The following is a 20,982-nucleotide window of genomic DNA, read 5'->3' on the forward strand; positions in this document are numbered from 1 at the left end:
GCTTTTTAGAGCTGTACTTGCAACACATGGAAGTTCCTAGTCTAGGGGTCAAATTGGAGTTGTAGCTCCTAGCCTACCCCACAGCCACAGCCAGCCAAGCTGCATGTGCCACCTACACCACCCCTCACGGCAACGCAGGATCCTTAACCCGCCAAGTGAGGCTAGTTGGGTTCGGAACCCAGTGAGCCACAAAGGCACCTCCCTGGACAGAGATACATTTAAACCACAAAGATCTTTTATTTCACCTACTGTAGACATCAAGCCAAACAAAACCAAACAGAACTGTCTTGAAGTCTTAAAGCGTAGACTGGTTGAAATGTACATTGTTACTAAGCTCTTTTCTTATTCTTGCCTCATCGTCATGTTCAGGTGCATGGTGGGCTTCATTTTTTTCTCTGAAATGCAGCCCAGTTTGGCCAAGTTTGGGTTTGTTCCTTCCTGCTTCTCCTTCTATTTAGCTATGTAGCTATCTTTCCTCCTGCCTACACAGATCGCCGCAGGCTGTAACAAAGCCATTGGCACAGGATTAAGAGTTAAGATACCCATTCATATTTACTTGAAAAATCTCTTTCAATTTTTCTGAGCTCTTTGACCCAGTTGGCTAGATTAAAAGGATGCATTTGCATGTATATTGACTAGACGCTAGCAGTCCTGATTGCTGAAGCTTGGAATTGTCGTTCGCTCAGAAGCCTCCTAGTGTGCTGGGGGATAGAGGGGGTGGTAACATGTGCTTATGGCAAGCCGCAAAACCCACCCTGTGATATCATTAGTGCAAAGAAAATCAGTAACAAAAATTCAGCCCAAGGAGAACAGAACCCCCTCCCCCCCCTCCCCCCTTTTAGGGCAATACCTGCGGCATATGGAGGTTCCCAGGCTAGGGATTGAATCGGATCTGTAGCCACTGATCCACACCACAGCCACAGCAACGTCAGATCTGAGTCAAGTCTGTGACCTACACCACAGCTCACGGCAACACTGGATCCTTAACCCACTGAGCGAGGCCAGGGGTTGAACCTACAACCTCATGGTTCCTAGTCGGATTTGTTTCTGCTGCGCCACGATGGGAACTCCAAGACCACTTCTTCATAGGAATGGCTTAGAGCAGCATGTCAGCAATAGAGCTACTGTGAAGGAAGAAACTTGGTGTCTGAAAAAGAGATTTGAACATCTCAGCTACATGCTTCAGTTTGTGCCAGGACGTTCTTAGCATTGGTTCTCTGACTTTTCTCCACCTTGAGTTTTGTTGTTTTCCCCAGGAAGAGAAAGGAGTAGTTTCTGATCTCCAGATTTGGTGGAAAAGTGTGATCTATTCACTGTGGCTCATTTAATAATAGTTCTGTGCTATAGCAGCCTTGTAACTGGACCGTGGCATAGTTACGCCATGGTGGATTGTTAGCTGTGGTTGGAATACCTTGAATGCCATGTTCTAGCATGTGTGCCAGAGCTGAAAATACCTAAGCTTATTAGAACGGATATGCAAATTTTCAGGGGTAATGCAGCACGGAGCCGAGAAAAATCTAAAGGTAGTAAGCAAGGCTGGCTGTCATCTGAGAAAATATCCCAACCAATCAGTAAGGCTCATTTCTGAGCTTCTGCTTGGGGGTGGGGGGAGAGAAAGTGGGGTGATAGATAAAACATTAGAGTGTCCTACCCGGTTTTTAGATTTTTTGGCTGAAGTAGGTAACTTGAAGCAAATTAGAAATGTCTTTCTTTGCATCTTTAAGGAGAAAGAGGGCGTCTCTGAAAGGAGTCGGGAGTGTTGGTCGGTGTTACCTTTCTCTTCTAATATTGAGCTGTTCAGTCTTTGCCTGGGGTTTCCCCTGCCTCTTGTCCCAGCTTCAGTTTAGGCAACGCCCGTCAGCCACGCGTGGGTCGGGTAGCACAACCAGAACCAAGCTGCTTCTCATGTTGTCCACTACATGTGTGTTGCCCAGCCCACGGCAGGCCTTCGAGTCCTTCCTTTAAAGACGTGGGCTGACCCTTGAAGAGCTGCTCGTTTCCCTTGGTTTTCAAACATTTTTCTTGAGATTCTCTTTCACATTGGAGCCCCCGTTCTTCTCGGAAGCCTTCCAGCAGCACCTTAGCCCCGGCTTTACCTGAAGGCCTCTCTATTCTGAGTAACGACGCTCATCTTTCCCCTTTTGTACCCGGAGGTGACAGTGCTGCTTCGTTCTTTTCTCTCTCTCATTGTCTTTGGGGGAAAGCAGCTTCAGATGCACATTCTAACGTGGGTTTTGTGGGATGTCATGGTTCTTAGTCTTTAAGTTTTAATTTTCTGATGGCAGATAGAGGCATTGTATCGAATTAGACCTTCTTATTAAATTAATCAGACCTTCCCATTTCATTTTAAATAGTCCTTAAATGTTTCAGGGTTGAAACGTTGGATTTTACCTTCCTCTGCTACTCTCTCCAGCCTTACTCTGGATTAAAGTAAAGGTGGAAAGTAGTGTTTGAGGTTATTTGAAAAACATATTTTCACTGATAACAAGAAAGCAGGAGACTGATCATTTGCCACATTGATACCACAGTAAATCCTATGACTTTTTTGGGGAAGTGGGGGCCCCTGGCATGTGAAAATTCCTGGGCCAGGGATCAAGTTCAAGCCACAGCTGCAGCAACATGGGATCCTTAGCCCAGGGCTGGGGGGGTCAGACCCACATCTCAGCAGCAACCCGAGTCACTGCAGTGACAACGCCAAATCTTTAACCTGCTGTGCCACAGTGGAACTACAGTCCTACATGGTGGTTTTTTGTTGGTTTTTTTTTTGGTCTTTTTGCCTTTTTTAGGGCCGCTCCCACGGCATATGGAGGTTCGCAGGCTAGGGGTCTAATCGGAGCTGTAGCCGTCAGCCTACACCAGAGCCACAGCAACACAAGATCTGAGCCGAGTCTGCGAGCTACACCACAGTTCACGGCAACGCCTGATCCTTAACCCCCTGAGTGAGGCCAGAGATCGAACCTGCAACCTCATGGTTCCTAGTCAGATTCGTTAACCACTGCGCCACGATGGGAACTCCCCTACATGTTTTAAAAAATATGTTTCTATTAGGTTACTAGTCTCTCTCTCTCTCTCTTTTTTTCTTCATGTCAACAGGTACCCCAGGTTGTGGTTGGAGAATGGCTGTGAGGGGAAGCATGAGGTGCTGTGGTGGTTCAGCCTAACTTGACTTAGAGTTGAGGGTGGCCAGAGGAAACTTCTTAAAGGAAGTGTGATACCTTGTCTAAAGGATGGATAGGACTTAGAAGGGGGGGCGGGAGTATATTCTAGGTAGGTGGGAGAGAGCTTGGCATGTCTGAAGAATTTAAAAGTGTATGGATGGAGTAGAGCATGGAAAATAGCAGAGCGACCATAGTCTTTGAAGTAATGGAGTGGCTGGGAATGGCTGGGCTCCAGCAGGAAGAGTGTGCAGAATTAGAAGGGAAGGAAGCACTCTGGCAGAGGAGACCACGTGGGGCCTTCCAATTAGAGCCCTTTTCCCCCTTGGAAGTATTGTGAACGTTTTCACTTTGCATTTTTCCCTGGAAGTGTTGTATTTATTTTGTGCTGTGGCTTTCAGGTTGAGTAGCCTTTTTAAGGCTTACCTAAGAGCCATCGTCACACGATTTCTAGGGATTAAAATGTGCCCCGAGATGCCCCCAACAATGCCAATGACATGGTTCGTCCTCTTCCACCTGGGAGGGTGGGAACGGCGTCAGGGGCAGCGGGGAATGACAGGGAATTGGTAGACGTGGGCACTGGCCACAGGGCTGAGACCTGGTGTCATTTGTAGCAAAGATATGGGCTGTTGGGAATTGTGGCTTTGTTTTAGGAGAATGCTTCCTCTGAGGCAGGAGACAGTTAGGTGGAAGAAAAAAAAAAGATACGTGGGAGTTCCTATAATGCCTTATCGGAAACGAATCTCTGACTAGTATCCATGAAGACAGAGGTTCGATCCCTGGCCTGGCTCAGCGGGTTAAGGATCTGACATTCCTGTGAGCTGTGCTGTAGGTCGAAAGCGTGGCTCGGATCCCGAGTAGCTGTGGCTGTGGTGCAGGCCGCCATCTAGAGCACTGATTCGACCCCTAGCCTGGGAACTTTCATATACCACGGGTGCGGCCCTAAAAAGACAAAAAGAAAAAAGAGAGTAAAAAAAGACATTTGTTCTTTTAGAGGTCACCACCAAAATGGGTGAAATTCTCCAGGAAATTATAGTTCTTAAGACTTAAAAAAAAAGATCATTTTCACATGCACACTACTGTGTATAAAATAGGAAACAAGGACCTACTGTATAGCACAGGGTAATTGCTCAATACCGTGTCATAAGCTATATAGGAAAAGAATCTGAAAAAGAACAGATGTACGTATATGTATAACTGATTTACTTTGCTGTACACCTGAAACTAACACAACTTTCTTAGTCAATATACTCCAATAAAATTTATTTTAAAAAATAATAATGAAAAAAAAATCAGTGTCATACTTCTTTGTAGCTTCCTGTATAACTTTTGCTTACCACTGTGACCACTGTGCTGTCCTTCTGAACCTCTCTCAGCTGTCGTTGCTCCCTGTACAGTAGGGAGTTGCTGTCATGGCTCAGCAGAAACAAATCCGACTAGGAACCTTGAGGTTTCAGGTTCGATCCCTGGCCTCGCTCAGTGGGTTAAGGATCAGGCGTTGCTGTGAGCTGTGGTGTAGGTTGCAGACGCGGCTCGGATCTGGTGTGGCTGTGGCTCTGGCGTAGGCCGGCAGCTGTAGCTCTGATTAGATCCCTAGCCTGGGAACCTCCATGTGCTGTGGGTGCGGCCCTAAAGAAAGAAACAAACAAAAACAAACAAAAAAGGACTTCCTATACAATATCGATATAGTTATAATACAAGGTGTTGCTCTGAATTATTTTATCTCAGATTAGAAACCCTCTGGGAGAAGAACTGTGGCTACAGAGTAGGTAGCCCATGGATGCAGAGTAGGCGCTCAGTGAAGAGTGTCCAAATAAATAGACGTCTGTCCCTGCAGGACGAAGGTGGAGTGGCTTCTTGATGCTTCTCTTAAAGATGGGTTTTGAAGGCCAGAACTGTGTTGCCTCTCCCCAGTTTAGTTGATAGTTGCTTGATGAGAAGCTCTACGTTGAAACTGCAAACATGCGTTATCCTTTTCTTTGAAAGCCATTTCGTCAGTGCTTAGCAGGGACATACATGTCAAAATCGAGGGAGCCTAGGTGGTCTCTGCTTAGTGAAATAGTCTCTTAATTAGGCGAGAGCCAAGAGTCACTTATTTTAAAGATTCATTGGGCACCTTTACTTTGACCTAGCCAAAAATAGAAATTAAAAAAAATCCTACAGCTTTAATCTCAAATAGAAGTTAGATCTTGTTTTACAGATTAACAAACTTTCCACTCTTCATCAAACTAATTATTAAGTTTATAATATGTGTATGTGTGTGTACTCATCCCATACACACACACACACACACACATATAAAAATACATACATAAATACATATGTATTTATATTTTAGCAATTTTAATAGGCTAGGGGTCGAATCCTAGCTGCAGCTGAGGTCTATGCCACAGCCACATCAACACCAGATCCGAGCTGCATCTGTGACCTACACTGCAGCTTTCAGCAACCTCAGGTCCTTAACCCACTGGGTGAGGCCAGAGATCAAACCCATGTCCTCATGAACATCATGTTGAGTTCTTAACCCACTGGGCCACAACAGGAACTCCAGTCCCTGTTTTATTTTAAATGATTGGAACTATAAACTTGCTGGGGGTTTTTTTGTTTTGTTTTTTTAGGGATGCTTTGATTTAAAAGGTGGTCTCAACTATAAATTTTTAAAAAGTTTTTATTGTAACCTAAAAGCTGCTTCTGAACTGCCCCCTCCTGATTAATGAGGCACAAGCCTCTATTTCCTAGAGTAACAAGAAAGACAATTTTTAGGGCAGCTTGAAAAAAACAGAATTAACAGATTCATGTTGCGTATTGCATCTTGAAGTGAATTTTGCTGTGTGAATGTAATTCCCTAGAAGTCAAGTTTAAGGATTTGCTTATTTTTTTTAATGAAGTATAGTTGATTTACAATGTTGTGTACTTTCTGCTGTACAGCAGAATGACTCAGTTATGTATACATATACTTTTCATATTCTTTTCTGTTATGGTTTATCACAGTATCTTTAATATAGTAGCCCGTGTAATAGAGTAGGACCTTGTGTTTATCCATCCTATATATAACATTGTCTCAAACTCCCAATCCCCCCATCTCCTTGTCAACCACAAGTCTCTTCTGTGAGTTCACTTTTTTCCTGGATAATGTTGATTTGTGTTGGATTTTACGTTCAATATATAAGTGATAGCATATGATATTTGTCTTTCTCTTTCTGTCTTACCTCACTTAGTATGGTAACCTCTAGGTCCATCCATGTTGCTCCACATGGCATTATTGTGTTCTTTTTTAGGGCTCAGTAGTATTCTATTGTGTATGTGTACCACATCTTCTTTATCGATTCACCTGTCTACAGACATTGAGGCTGTTTCCATGTTTTGACTGTGGTAAATAGTGCTGCTAAGAACAAATGGGTGCCCGTATCTTTTTGAATTACAGTTTTGTCTGGGAATGTGCCCAGGAGTGGGATTGCTTGACTACATGGCAACTCTATTTTTAGTTTTTTGGGGAACCTCCATACTGTTCTGTGTAGTGGCTGCACCAGCTTACATTCATCAACAATGCCCTTTTCTCCATACCCTCTCCAGCATTTGTTATTTGTAGACTTTTTAATGATGGCCATTCTGACCTTTGTGAAGTGTAGTTGTAGTTTTGATTTGCATTTCTTTAATAATTAGAGATGTCCAGCTGTTTTTTGTATGCTTTTTGGCCATCTGTATGTCCTCTTTGGAGAAATGTCTCTCTAGGTCTTCTGCCTACATTTTGACTGGGTCATTTGGTTTTTTTGTTATTGAATTCTGTGTGCTATTTGTATATTTTGGAAATTAAGCCCTTGTCAGTTGTATCATTTGCAAATATTTTCTCCCAGTCCATAGGTTGGCTTTTCCTTTTGAGGTTTTTTTTTTTTTTTTTTAACGGTTTCTTTTGTGGTGCCAGAGCAAAATTTAACTAGGTCCCTTTATTTATTTTTGCTTTTGTTTCTTTGACTTTTTTTTTTAAGGGATGCTTTGCCTTAAAAGGTGGTCTCCACTATACTTCAAATTTTTTTTTTTTTTTTTGGTCTTTTTGCCATTTCTTGGGCCGCTCCCGTGGCATATGGAGGTTCCCAGGCTAGGGGTCCAATCGGAGCTGTAGCCACTGGCCTATGCCAGAGCCACAGCAACGCGGGATCCGAGCCGCGTCTGCAACCTACACCACAGCTCACGGCAACGCCGGATCGTTAACCCACTGAGCAAGGGCAGGGATTGAACCCGCAACCTCATGGTTCCTAGTCGGATTCGTTAAGCACTGCGCCACGACGGGAACTCCTTATACTTCAATTTTAAAAAGAAGGTTTTAGTGTAACTTAAAAATTGCCTTGGGAAGCTGACCTAAGAAAACATTTTTGTGGTTTATGTCAGCATGTTTTGCCTCTGCTTTCTTCTAGGAGTTTTAAGGTGTCTTGTCTTATATTTAAGTCTTTAAGCCATTTTGAGTTTATTTTTGTGGATGGCGTGAGGATGTGTTCTAACTTCATTCATATACATGTATCTACTAACTTTATACAACTTTCTAAGTAAGTCCTTCTACCCAAATTGAAGACATTTCTGGGCATTCTAGGGAATTGGCTCTTATGAGGTCATTGAACAGATAACACGTATTTTCTGGAGTAAGTGATTTATTAGAAAAACCAAAAAAAAAAATGTGGCTAGGAACAATGACAAATTTTACTAGTTTTACTTAGAAGTGAGTGCTTGAGTGTCTACAAAATGGGCTGAGACTTTCCTGCTTTATGCAGTAACAATGAGCTCAGTTTGATTGTCTTTTTAGGGCCACGCCCGTGGCATATAGAGGTTCCCACCCTAGGGGTCTATTTGGAGCTGTAGCTGCTGGCCAACACCACAGGATCCGAGCTATGTCTGCGACATACACTACAGTTCACAGCAATGCTGGATCCTTAACCCACTGCATGAGGTCAAGGATTGAACCTGTGTCCTCATGAATGCTAGCCAGATTAGTTTCTGCTGAGCCACAACGGGAACTCCTGATTTTTTTTAAACTCAATTTTTGCTTTAGATCCTGGTATTTTGATCTTTGAGATTGTCAGTAACTAAATATACTTGTCTACTTTTTTCCTAATGGCCATGAATAAATCACATTTTCTTCCTTCAGGTAGAAGTTCTCATACTTTCTCAAGTTTTGTTGAAACTCTTAAAAAAAAAAAGCATTAATATTAGGGGATTACTTCATCTTATTGGCAGTGCATTTGGGAGAAAAGGGATGTGACCCTAACCAGATTTGATAATGACCATATTAAGTGCTTATTTTTTATTTTTATTTTCTAAATTTTTTAAAGTATAGTTGATTTACAGCTTTGTACCAATTCCTGCTTTACAGAAAAGTGACCCAGTCATACATAGATATATATACATTCTTTTTCTCATATTAGATTCTATCACGTTCTGTCCCAAGAGATTGGATGTAGTTCCTTATGCTATACAGTAGGACCTCATTGCTTATCCGTTCTAAGAGCCATAGTTTGCACCTACCTATCCCAGACTCCCCGTCCATCCCACTCCCCCCACCCTTGGCAACCACAAGCCTCTTCTCCATGTCTTTGAGTGTTTCTGTTTTGTAGATGGGTTCACTTGTGCCATATTTTAGATTCTACAGATAAGTGATATCATAGGGTATTTGTCTTTCTGTATTGCTTATATTTCAGCTCACCATTTTAAAGCCCCTTTTGTCTCCTTTCTGTCTTCTGCTAAATAACCTATATTTCTCAATATCTCCTTCTCTTTTCTCCTCACAGTCCTGAGATGGAGGCAGAAGGACAGATGTCATTGTCCCCATTTCACAGATGGGAGATAAGGGAGAAATTGAGTTCCAGATGGGAACACTTGGGAGCGTAGAACCACATCTCCCCGTCCCTGGCTGTTCCTCTGCTTTGCTGACTTATGTGCTGCTGGCATATCCGTACCAGAATGTCTCGAGGGTACCTGTGGGTAGAGAGGAACACTGGGTTAAATTCCTATGTCCATCTGTATCTCTTCTCTAATTAGTACATGTTTTTTTTTGTCTTTTTGTTGTTGTTGTTGTTGTTGCTATTTCTTGGGCTGCTCCCGCGGCATATGGAGGTTCCCAGGCTAGGGGTCTAATCGGAGCTGTAGCCACCGGCCTACGCCAGAGCCACAGCAACGCGGGGTCCGAGCCGCGTCTGCAACCTACACCACAGCTCACGGCAACGCCTGATCGTTAACCCACTGAGCAAGGGCAGGGACCGAACCCGCAACCTCATGGTTCCTAGTCGGATTCGTTAACCACTGCGCCACGACGGGAACTCCTAATTAGTACATGTTTTACTGAAAGAGCCACATTTTTTGACTTGGCATTTGGTAAGGAAAAACTTTCATACTTTAAGCTAGCTGGTGTCTTACCTAGGTGTTGATAAGCACATGGCTACCAGCTCTACTCGGTGTACCTATCTTTGTCCCTTTTCTTTCAACTACCGTCTGTCTTGATTGTGCTTAGAATACTCCGCAGACAAATGTCCACTCAACTCCCTTACTTCTGAAGAAATGCTGATTTACATACCTCTCTCAGAGTAGCCGGTATGTTCTTTTCGATTCATTATAATTGCATTAAGATAGTCTAGACTTTTTTTTTTCTTTTTATGGCCATACCTGCGGCATATGGAAGTTCCTGGTCCAGGGGTTGAATCAGAGCTGCAGGTGTGTGTACTGTACCGCAACTACAGCAGCACCGCATCTGAGCAGCATCTGTGACCTTTGCTGCAGCTTGTGGCATCGCCAGATCCTTAACCCACTGAGTGAGGCCAGGGATTGAACCTGCATCCTCACAGAGACAATATTGGGTACTTAACCCACTGAGCCACAGTGGCAACTCCAGTCTAGACTTTTAATATGGCTAAAGTAATCTTACAAAGCACTCCTATTTGAGCTGTATAATGTACATTATTAATTCCAATCCATCATGCTACATCTTAGTTTTTAAAAGTGTTGTTTCACATTGTTTTAGTACTAACTGCCGTCTTTCACATTCTTTTTTTTCCTTTTTATGGCTGCACCTGCAGCATATGGAAGTTCCCAAACTAGGGGTCAAATTGGGGCTAAAACTGAGGCCTATGCCACAGCCATGGCAACACCAGGTCTGAGCTGCATCTGTGACCTACCCCGCAGCTTATGACAACATCAAATCCTTAACCCACTGAACGAGGCGAGGGATTGAACCCACATCCTCACGGAAGCTCTTCGGGTCCTAAACCTGCCAAGCCACAGTGGAAACTCCATCTTTCACATTTTGGTATGCTACATATCTCAGAGTTCATCAAATTCGGGTATAATCTGTTCTTGCATGCACTTCAAGGAGAGCTGGTTCATTAATAAAGCTGTCGTGTGCTGAACCTTTAATTAAAATAGAAATTTAATTTTTCAAGCAGAACTTTAAGCAAAAATCTTGACGATTGGCTTCTTTTATTTTGACACAACTCCCTCAGTTTCCATCCTGAGATAATGTGGAGCCGAAGAGTTTTAGGTGAGAGTTTCATGAACCGAGCCATGTGGTACTTTGCGACCTACATGTATTTCACAACTTGGGACAAAAAGATTTCAGTGTTGATTTGAGTATAGCTATTGGCTTTCATTACCTTTCCATGGAAATTAGTAAAATGTGTGTCTCTTTCCTTGTTTTCTAGGCTGGACGTAAAGAAAGAAGTGATGCCCTCAATTCTGCAATAGATAAAATGACCAAGAAGACTAGAGACCTGCGCAGGCAGGTAAGCTGGCCGAAAGAAGGTGCTGATTGTTTTCCTAACGTCTCAATTTTGTTGTCTTGTAAAAATCCCAGCAAGTCCTGGACCCACATGCTTTATTGAGGTTTAGGATGAATTTCCATAGGACACTGCCTATCTGTGTTTTGTTGCTAATAATCTTCTAAGTAGCTAATAAAGTCTCTTGGGGACCTAGGATAATACAGTCCCACTGGAATCGACTGAAGAAATTAGCTCTACTGTAAAAAGGATGTTTAGGTGAAAAAATGAGTTTAAAATGACTTGGGTACCTGCGAAAATACACTGCAGAATCTTGTGATGTTAACTTACATGCAGTGGAGACAGATTCTGATTTTGATCTTTGGTGGAGATGTGTTTCCAGTACAAATATGGTAGGTATAGAGGAATTTGGGGCCCTCAGTTTTCCAAGTTAGTAAACACAGGTCTCTCTCTTCATTTAATGTTAAATAATCCTATTCACATTTTGGATTCAAATTGAACCCCTAGAAAAAGTGAGTTGAATTTGTAAAACAATGTTTTAGGATTTTAAAAAGTTGCAGTGATAATACAAATAATATAAGTAATCTCCAGAGAACATTTTTATCATTCATATCTGATATAAAACAAAATTTAAGCTGAAACGTATCTATTCATTTTCCTTTGGTAAAGTAGTGTCCCAAACAGAGAGAAAGATAACCTTCAGTATTAAGATTCATAATGTGGCCAACCCCCTTCAGATAAGCCAGAAAGTGCTTCTTTCCTCCCTTCTCATCTTGTTTGGCCAGTTAAGCTACTGATTTATTTATTTCAGGACTTTGTGCCAGTTCAACCCAGAGCTCTTTTCTGTTCAGTTTTTTAAATTATTTCTTTAAGATACAAGCTTTAGTTTTGTAATTCCCAAGAAAAAAGAATTTTGTTTTGAAAACTGATTCTGTCTCTGAAACGCTGCAACTGTAGTGTAGGCTATTAACTGCACAATTGTGTTTCCTGTGTTGCAGATTATATAACTGTGTGGCTTACATGAGGGGGCCTCATATAAGTACAGCCAAACTGTCAGGAGCTTCCATTAGATTTAAAGTACAAGAGAAAAAAGCAATCTAGCTTCTTGGTAGAAATAAAATCACATTTTTACAATTTAATTATTAGCTCCGCAAAGCTGTCATGGACCATGTTTCAGATTCATTTCTGGAAACCAACGTTCCACTTTTAGTATTGATTGAAGCTGCAAAGAATGGAAATGAGAAAGAAGTTAAAGAATATGCCCAAGTTTTCCGTGAACATGCCAACAAATTAATTGAGGTAAGTATATTAGCAATTTATTACCTGTGGGTTACTTGGTGGAGTGTGGTGATTTTTAATCACATTATTTAAGCAGCTGAAAAATTTAGGAGCTCATCTAATGAATAATATGTATAAGATGAAAGTCTTTGAGTATTACTTAACATCTATCCAAAACTACCGATTTGGTCAGTTAATATTAGTTATGTACGTGATAAATAGAGGTGATTCCTATCTGGGAAACTTCACATCTCCACTTAGTGTTAACATTAATCATGACATGCTTATATTCAGAAGACATTATGGAAAGTTGTGGTTAGATGCTGGCGCTCAGGAGTCAGACTGCCTGGGCTTCCATCCTGGCAAATTACTGAACAGCTTTGAATACCCATTTCTTATCTGTAAAATGTTGCCTATCTAGTGATTTTTTTGTTGTTGATTGTTGGTTTCGTTTGTTTGTTTATTTTTATAGGGCCGCACCCGCAGCATATGGAGGTTCCCAGGTTAGGGGTCCAATAGGAGCTGTAGCTGCCGGCGTACATCACAGCCACAGCAACGCCAGATCCAAGCCGCCTCTGCGACCTATTCCATATCTAGGGGTTGTTTTGAAATCTAAAAGAGATGGTGCATGTCAAGTGCTTAATCCTTTGCCTGAGACACAGACCCGGCTCAGTCACTTTGTTTTAACATAGAAGAAACTGGAGTTCCCTTGGGGTTCAGGAGGTTAAGGACATAGTATTGTCACTGCTGTGGGGGCTAGTTACAGCTGTGGTGTGGGTTTGATCTTTGTCCTGGGACCTTCTCCATGCCATGGGTGTGGCCAAAAATAAAATAAAATACAAGAAACTGAGCCCTAATGTGCTACTAATTAGATATATTTGAAGAGTAGAAATTAGTGTTAGTGGTTGGTTGGTTATGTGACAAGAAGATCGAGTTGCTATTTAATTTCCAGGGAAGTTAGGGTTGGTCCTACCGTTTGATTACTTAAAATTGTATGACTGTTTAATTTATTCATTATTACTCTACTTCAAAAATTTGACACATAATAAGCATTTGTAAACTTAATGTAAAACAGCTAATATTTGGAAGAGATGTTCCATAGACCATTTGGTAAGTGGTAATTATGTAACAATAGAAAATTGGCCTGTTATGTAAAATGTGTGTCTAGTGCATTTGGATTTATAGAGACATTAGACCAGGTTTGAACCATAAAAATACTCTAAGGAAAACATCAGTGATCACATTCAGCGTGTTACTGATATTACATCCGGTTTTCTTTGAACATTAATCATTGTTCTCGCCTGGATCAATTCTGTACAAAATATGTAGGTCGGTTTGCTATTCAAGTTAATAATTCTAGTACTTGGTCAGAAGACTTGCATTTTGTGTCTTCATTAAGCAGAGTTTTATTGACAGTAGTCCCATGAGCGTAGGATGTAATCTTCAGACATACAAAGCTTGTCTTGAGGAACCCTCCCTCCTGTGAGGGGCCTACATATCAGAGTATGCCTGGGAGGCAGGAAGTGAGGGCACTGCCAGCCCCTGGCCCTGAGTCACAGGGAGCATAATGCCCGGGAGCGGGCATCTGAAAGGGTGTGGTGGACCGAAGCGCACAGGGCAGCTCTTGTCTGTACCGCCGCTGTTCTGGCTTGCTGTGCAGTCCTCAGCCTCTCCATCCAACAGAACTGATCCTTGCTTAGCACTACTGTGTACCATGTATATGCAAATACTGTGTACTTCCCACATTTCTCAGGGAAGGAAACTGAACCTTAGAGAAGTCACTTGCATCCCTCCTGCATTGGGGGCTGTGCCCCTCAAGCCTGGTGGACCGCCTGGTGCCCAGTAAGGAGCCCTTGGTGGATCAGGTGGCTTTGGAGACCTTACTCCAGGAACTTTGTGCATGCTTATACTTTCATTTCTTTCTGAATGAACCAAGGGCCCTTTGGAGTTTAGAGTTTGGCTTTCCCTATCCCAGCTCACGTCTGACTCCTTTCTCCCCTCTCTCGGCCCCCCACCCCCATCATCCCCTGCACAGGATATATGTGTATTAAATGACACACGGCTTTTCATCGCTTTAGGCATAACCAGAGTTAGGTAGTTCCATTGTAGTACCATTCTGCAAACTTTTAATTTACATTTATGGTAATAACAGATACTAGGATGCATAATTGCACATGAGCCTGAAAAGGAAATGAATTTTTAAAGCTGTGGAAGCCTTGAGTTCCTGATTCAAGGCAGAACTTTATTCTTCAATGACAAGGCTGCTTCTCCCCACACTAGTACTTTTGTATTGTAAAGAAACACTGAATTAAGCGGAGGTAAAATGCTTCGTTGTGGTTGTTTTTCTTCGTCTCCTGACAGCTTCCTTTTCATTGGTTCCCCCTTTTAGGTGTAGTAAATGTCAGCAAGCCAACTTTGGGTTTAGGGGCCCTTTGCCATTTTTCCTGGGGGTTTAGGGGGTAGTAAGAGCTCTGTGGGAAAGCTGAGTAGGGCTGGTGATGATAGGCCTCTAGCAGGACGGGAAGGGCTCAGATTCTACAGCCACAGAGAGTTGTGCCAGATGTGTTCATCTTCGTAACATACCATAGTACATTTCTGCCACTAGCCACCTGGGCTTAGCACAGACTCCACAGGTAAAGGCCATGATGCCTGAGCAAGAGTGCCCTCACTACAGATGCCACCTTCAGGTTAGGGGGTCCCCAGCTCACCAGTACTTCTGACCCAACTGTCTGTCAGTTCAAGGGGTCTCATGATTCTTCCCTTGTCCCAAGAGTGCCCTCAGTTTAAATGCCCACTCTAGGTTTGAGGGTCCCCAGTCTCCCCGCTCTTCTGGTCAAGTGGCTACAGGTTTGGAGGGTTCCCATGGAGGGTTCCCATGGCCCACTTCAGGTTCAGTAATTTGATAGAACAGCTCCTAGAACTCAGGACAAGTACCGTCCTTAGACCGCATTCTACTGTGAAGGAGACAAATCAGGACCATGCAAGTGCAGAGACGCAGAGGGCGAAATGTGGGAAGGTTTCAAGGAGAGTTTCCATCCTCTCCCCACGGAATCAGGGCCTGTCACCCCCTGAGCTTTCACTGTGTGGGTACAATTGATGGAGTCCCTTTCTGCCCTGGACCTTTCTGGAAAGCCCCAGCCCTCTACTCACAGGGTTGGCACAGTGGCCCGCCTGTCCCCAGCCATCCCTTACCTGCCTCACAAACAGAAAGGCTCAGCCGGAGTTACCTCATTCACGTAAATGATGAGTAAGAAAGACACTTCTGTCGGTTCTGAAATCTCTCAAGGATTTAGAAGTGTCCTCCCAGGAATCCGGAAAAAAGAGCAGACTTTTTTTTTTTTTTTAATTATACCTCAATCATCTCATCTTGAAGGTTTATGGAGTGCATGGTTTTCAGGTAGCTGGCTCCCTAGCTGCGTGACCACATGAAGAGGTAAGACGGGCCAGGCCTTTTCCTTGCAGTTGTTTTGTTTGTTTTGTTTTTGTTTTGTTTTCTTTTTTGGATTGCATCTGCAGCATATGGAAGTTCCCAGGCTACGGGGTTGAATCAGAGCTGCAGCCGCTGGCCTACACCACAGCCATAGCATAGCGATGGGTATCCGAGCTGCATCTGCGACCTACTCCACAGCTCACAGCAGTGCCAGCTCCTTAACCCACTGAGCGAGGCCAGGGATTGAACCTGCCTTCTAGCAGGGCTTGTTTTTTGCTGTGTTCCTTGCAGTTTCATTTAGATCCTGTTTGTGTGATTGACCCCTTGTCTCACCTGGTGTGCCTTGCATTGCTCAGTTCTACTTTTCCCTGGAGGTTTGCCCCTTAGGAGCCAGGTTTTCTGATTGAGTCCATCTCTCCTCTCCAAAGTGAGTGGTTCTTTCTCACAGAATAGCAGGTTTTCCCTCTGGCGTGTAAATCCCCCTCTGTTTAATGTCCATGTATCAACATGACCCTAAGCCCCTTCTTGAATTCCATCTGTAGGGGAAACTCCCTCCCTCCAGAGGCAGCACGTTCCACTGGTGGATTCTTGGGCTCTTAGGAATGGGAACCATAACCTCCTTCTCTGGAGCTCCCCTATCCATCTTTTACTGTTGCACACAAGTAAATTGAGAGGAGCCATAATTATAAATACATACCTGCTTTCAAAGACGTCATGTGGAAAAAGATTTATTGATTACATGTTGAAATGTATTGTCTTGAGATTAAATACTATTTTTTTAGTCCCCCCCCCCCTTTTTTTGTCTTTTTGCCTTTTCTTGAGCTGCTCCCATGGCATATGGAGGTTTCCAGGCCGGGGGTCTAATTGGACCTGTAGCCACCAGCCTACACCATAGCCACAGCAACATGGGATCTGAGCCGCGTCTGCAACCTACACCACAGCTCACAGCAACACTGGATCCTTAACCCACTGAGCAAGGCCAGGGATTGAACCCGCAACCTCATGGTTCCTAGTCGGATTTGTTAACCACTGAGCCACAATGGGAACTCCTAGTCTCACCTCTTCATGTGGCTCACATTGTATTTCTCTTGTTTGGCACTGGCCTGGATGATTTCCTCAGGTCTTTGAGAGGCCCTCTTCTCCGAATGCTCACCACTCAAATGCCAGCCCTTACTCAACTCCAGGGGCAGGTGGACAGAATTAGAGCAGCCAGAGCTACCCCTGGCTTTTGGTTCCCACTGAGCTCAGAGTCAGGCAGTTCCAGGGTTTGGCCTCCAGAGGCGCTGCTGCACAGTTCCATCTTCTCTTTTCTGGTCTGGAGGGTGCAGCTGCTTGTTTGGCTCCCTGCTGTTCTGACACTCATCCAGGATAAACTCCTTAGATTCAGTCCAGTGTTCCATCCTGTCAGGACTGTTGCTGGCATCCCTCTTCATATTATTGACGGCCCCTTCCAAACTTAGGTCATTTCTTTTCTTTTTTGAAAAATAAGCATGTCTTTTCTCCTTTTATCCAATCCAATGTTTATATAGTGTTGTCCAAGACAAGGCATAGGATAGAACCTTTCAGCTTGCCACTAGAAATCATTCTGTTGGTTCTATAATTCTTTGTATATAGTTAGCTGTTCAGCGAGTTACAAATTCTTTAATTTTGTTTTGTGCCCCCCCCCACACACACATCAAATAGTGTAAAAAGGTTCTGCTTTAATTTGGGGTGTGACATAAAGATGCTTCAACTGTATTGATAGTTTCTGAGTGGTATTAGGGATAATGTCCACGTAGAGATGGGGAACCTTTTCGGATAGTTTCTCTGTGTGTCACAGTATGGAAATACAAGATCAGTTTCAAGATAAAAACCACACTCTTCCTCTTGAGGTTTTATGAGCAGAAGTAAATTTCTCCAGTCCCTCTGTGCGGGCCTAGTTTTTGGAAAGCTGTGTGGTGCCTGCTGCCTATCGGACCCTTACTAAATGACTTGGTGATTTTACTTGGGAGAGCAAGGAACAGAGTCTGTGAGGCTGCGACCTGACTTCCCTACACTACACTTGTCCATGGGATCTGCTACCTCCCCACATGGTGTTGAAATGCCTTTTCTTATGTGTAGGGTGCCCAGAGGTTGTGTGTCTCAAGGCCGCTGGGTAGGGGAGCGGGAGCTGAGGGATACGTCACTCTTGTCTTCTGTTCTGGAATATAGCACTGAGGGCTTTTTTTCATCTGGTTATGAAAGGGCATGGTCATGCTTCAAGGGAACCATAACACCTTTTATTCTTGACTCTGTCTCCCGTATCAAGTTAATGATTTCTTTATGTTGCTTGTCAGTTTAGTGTGTTGCGGTGGAAAATTTATTTTCTGTCAGAAATATTAACCTTTTTGTCAATAGCGTAACACCCATGTGTCCTTTTTAATTGGTTCATTCTTTGCCTACCTCCTTCACTGTGAGTAGCTTAATAGCTAAAGAGCAATCAGTATTCCCTTGCTAATTTTGCTCTCTTCTGGATCCTTTTTCAATTTCACAAACTAAGAATGAAATAGGAAAAATACAGTTCATGAAATCCTGCCTATAAAAACTATCTATTACTTAGTATCCTTTCCCCTCAGCCCTAGCTGTTTGTTAAAATGAACTTGCTACAATGAGACAGTATTTCATTCATTGCCTTGTGAATTTTAGGAACCAGAAAGCAAATGTGATGGGCATGACTTTGAGCTGGATTATTATTACTTGCTATGCCCCTCCCCCCCAGTGTTTCCCATCATCCAGGACTTCATAGGGTTTTGGCTTTATTGGCTTGAAATGTGTATTTTAACTGCAAATTGAATGATCTGCATTATAACTTTTATTCTGTGGTGTGCTGATAATATGCAGTAAAGTGGCCTTGAAGAAGCTTCTGTAAGGAACATTTGAATTAAACACTGACCTTATACAATCTACCTGTGATATCTTGGATATTTTCTTATTTCCTCTGTATAATATTGTAGGCTAAAATTCTTGCGAACAGCAAATTAAATGAAGCTTCAGTTTTCTAGGACTGTAGGATATTTGCATGAAAGCAGTCAGGTGTTCTTGGGGGAGAATGCTGACCTTGGAATCTGGAAGAATTTCTCCTAAGCAAATTGAGCTTGGTTTTCTCACATTTTCAAGAGTTTTTAGGTTCAGGCGCACGGGGTTACATTAGACAGAAGCGTCTTGGCATGTATTATTTTAACACCTTAACCCCGAACAAGCCTTTTTGGCTGAATTTCACCACCTAGTCAAGTTTTGGGATGGTCAAGTGAAGGCAATGGATGAATCTTGTTTGTAAGGAGCATCAGGTTTCTTTTCTCTTGGAGTGTTGGCAAGAAAGATTAGGGAAGCACTTAGCCTACTAACTCTGGCCCTGCTTCAGAAGCATGCCCACCCCGCAGTTTCCCCACCACTAGAGCTGATAGACGAATGTTTAGATAGGCTCTTCCTAGCCTTACTGATTGATTATTCAGGAGTTAGATAGAAATAGGACACCTTCCAAGCGGTCCGTATAGTAACTGGTAAATGGAAGTGATGACACTGTCACCTGGGCAGTTATCTACACATGAAAGCATTTTAAAAAATATCAAATAGCCAAGCCGTTTAAAATGGCTTATGATATTTTAGTAAATTCATGCTTTCTAATCCTGCTACTATAGATACTTAATTTTATATTCGGCCTCGTCCTAAAATTAAATTTGGTGTGACTCATTTAATACAAGAACATATGAAATAAGGCAGATGAAGAAAATCAGGACCTAGGAGAGAAATAACACGCAATTATGAACTATAATTGCCATGCTTGAGTTTGGTGTGGCACTTCACTTCCTGGTAGCACACAGGAAAGGATGAAACACAATCAGTTGTGTAGTTCTTGTCTTCAGAATGGAGGAAGGATGCCCTTTTTGCCGTGGGAAATAAGCCTGTCGTAAAGGTGTGACGTAAGGGGCAGTGAATGATTTAATAGATAGGGTCCGCAGATAGCTATTTTAGCAATAGATGTAGTGAAGATTCCACACGATTTTCCCCCCTTTGTAAGTCCCCCTAGAAGGGCAAGCTCACATCATTCGGCTGACCCTGACTTGAGATCCGGCCGCCCGTGATTCGGTGTGGGGCTGACCCAGCGTGTGGCCTTCGGCCTCCCAGGGACAGTATTGGAACAGAGGGCTGTGAGTCCAGTGGTCCTCCTGGTCATCCCCGTGTGGCTTGCTCTCTGTTTTAAAAGAGTGTTCAGCCATTCTCTTTCTTTATGCTGTAAATGTACCTGGTGAAGAGCGTATGTTTAGTTAGGAGTTTCCCTTGTGGCTGAGCAGGTTAAGGGCTCGACTAGTGTCCGTGAGGGTGCTCTCTTTCCTCTTCTTAACTCTCTCATCCCTCGCCCTCTGTTTCTAACTCTCCTTCCCTTTTGGGTTGATCAAGTCTCCCAGCCTCCTACTTTTCTCTTTCTCTTCATGTTTGGAAATCATACATTCTGTGTTCTATTAGTAGCAACTCGGGATATTTTAGCATGCATGTTTATTTGTTTTTGGTTTGGGGTTTTTTGCCTTTTTTTTTTTTAACAGCTGCGAGTGCAGCATATGGAGGATCCCAGGCCAGGGGTCCAGTTGGAGCTACAGCTGCCGGCCTACACCACAGCTCACGGCAATGCCAGATCCTTAACCCACTGAGCGAGGCCAGGGATCGAACCCGCAGCCTCATGGTTACTAGTTGGATTGGTTTCCACTGCGCCACAAGGGGAGCTCCCTAGCATGCATGTTTAACTCAGAGTTTGAGGTTAATCATTACCTTTTCCTCCTGAAACAACCGAGCATCTTGGAACGCTTTAACTTCAGTCATTATCTAATGTAAATGTTATTGTTGCCCAGTATATTGGGTCTCTTAATTTTTAGCCCCACAAGTTAGACGCTGTTGTTACTGCTTTAATCATTTAGTTCAACTTTTGAATAAATTTTACCTGATACCATATTTTCGTTGCTTTCCATTTCTTCTTACATATTAAACCTTCTTTTTTTTTGTCTTTTGTCTTTTTTGTTGTTGTTGTTATTGTTGCTATTTCTTGGGCCGCTCCCACGGCATATGGAGGTTCCCAGGCTAGGGGTTGAATCGGAGCTGTAGCCACCGGCCTACGCCAGAGCCACAGCAACGTGGGATCTGAGCCGCGTCTGCAACCTACACCGCAGCTCACGGCAACGCCGGATCGTTAACCCACTGAGCAAGGGCAGGGACCGAACCTGCAACCTCATGGTTCCTAGTCAGATTCGTTAACCACTGCGCCACGACGGGAACTCCCATATTAAACCTTCTTTCTGAGACTGCCTCCTTTTTTCCTGATGCACCTTTGTAAGAAACTTCTTTAGTAGGGGCAGAC

General features: G+C 43.2%; 1 protein-coding gene across 2 annotated transcripts in view; it reads left to right on the plus strand.

The window, feature by feature from the left end:
* Nucleotides 1-20,982, plus strand: part of CTNNA1 (catenin alpha 1) — a 187,816-nt gene that overhangs the window by 130,280 nt on the left and 36,554 nt on the right. For both annotated transcript variants that reach the window (XM_047778741.1, XM_047778742.1), the window contains 2 exons: nucleotides 10,835-10,915; nucleotides 12,056-12,208. In XM_047778741.1, the coding sequence (XP_047634697.1) occupies nucleotides 10,835-10,915; nucleotides 12,056-12,208 (234 nt within the window). The remainder of the gene's footprint in view (nucleotides 1-10,834; nucleotides 10,916-12,055; nucleotides 12,209-20,982) is intronic.

Source organism: Phacochoerus africanus, chromosome 4 (assembly GCF_016906955.1).
Source record: "Phacochoerus africanus isolate WHEZ1 chromosome 4, ROS_Pafr_v1, whole genome shotgun sequence".
In the NCBI taxonomy this organism is placed as follows: Eukaryota; Metazoa; Chordata; class Mammalia; order Artiodactyla; family Suidae; genus Phacochoerus; species Phacochoerus africanus.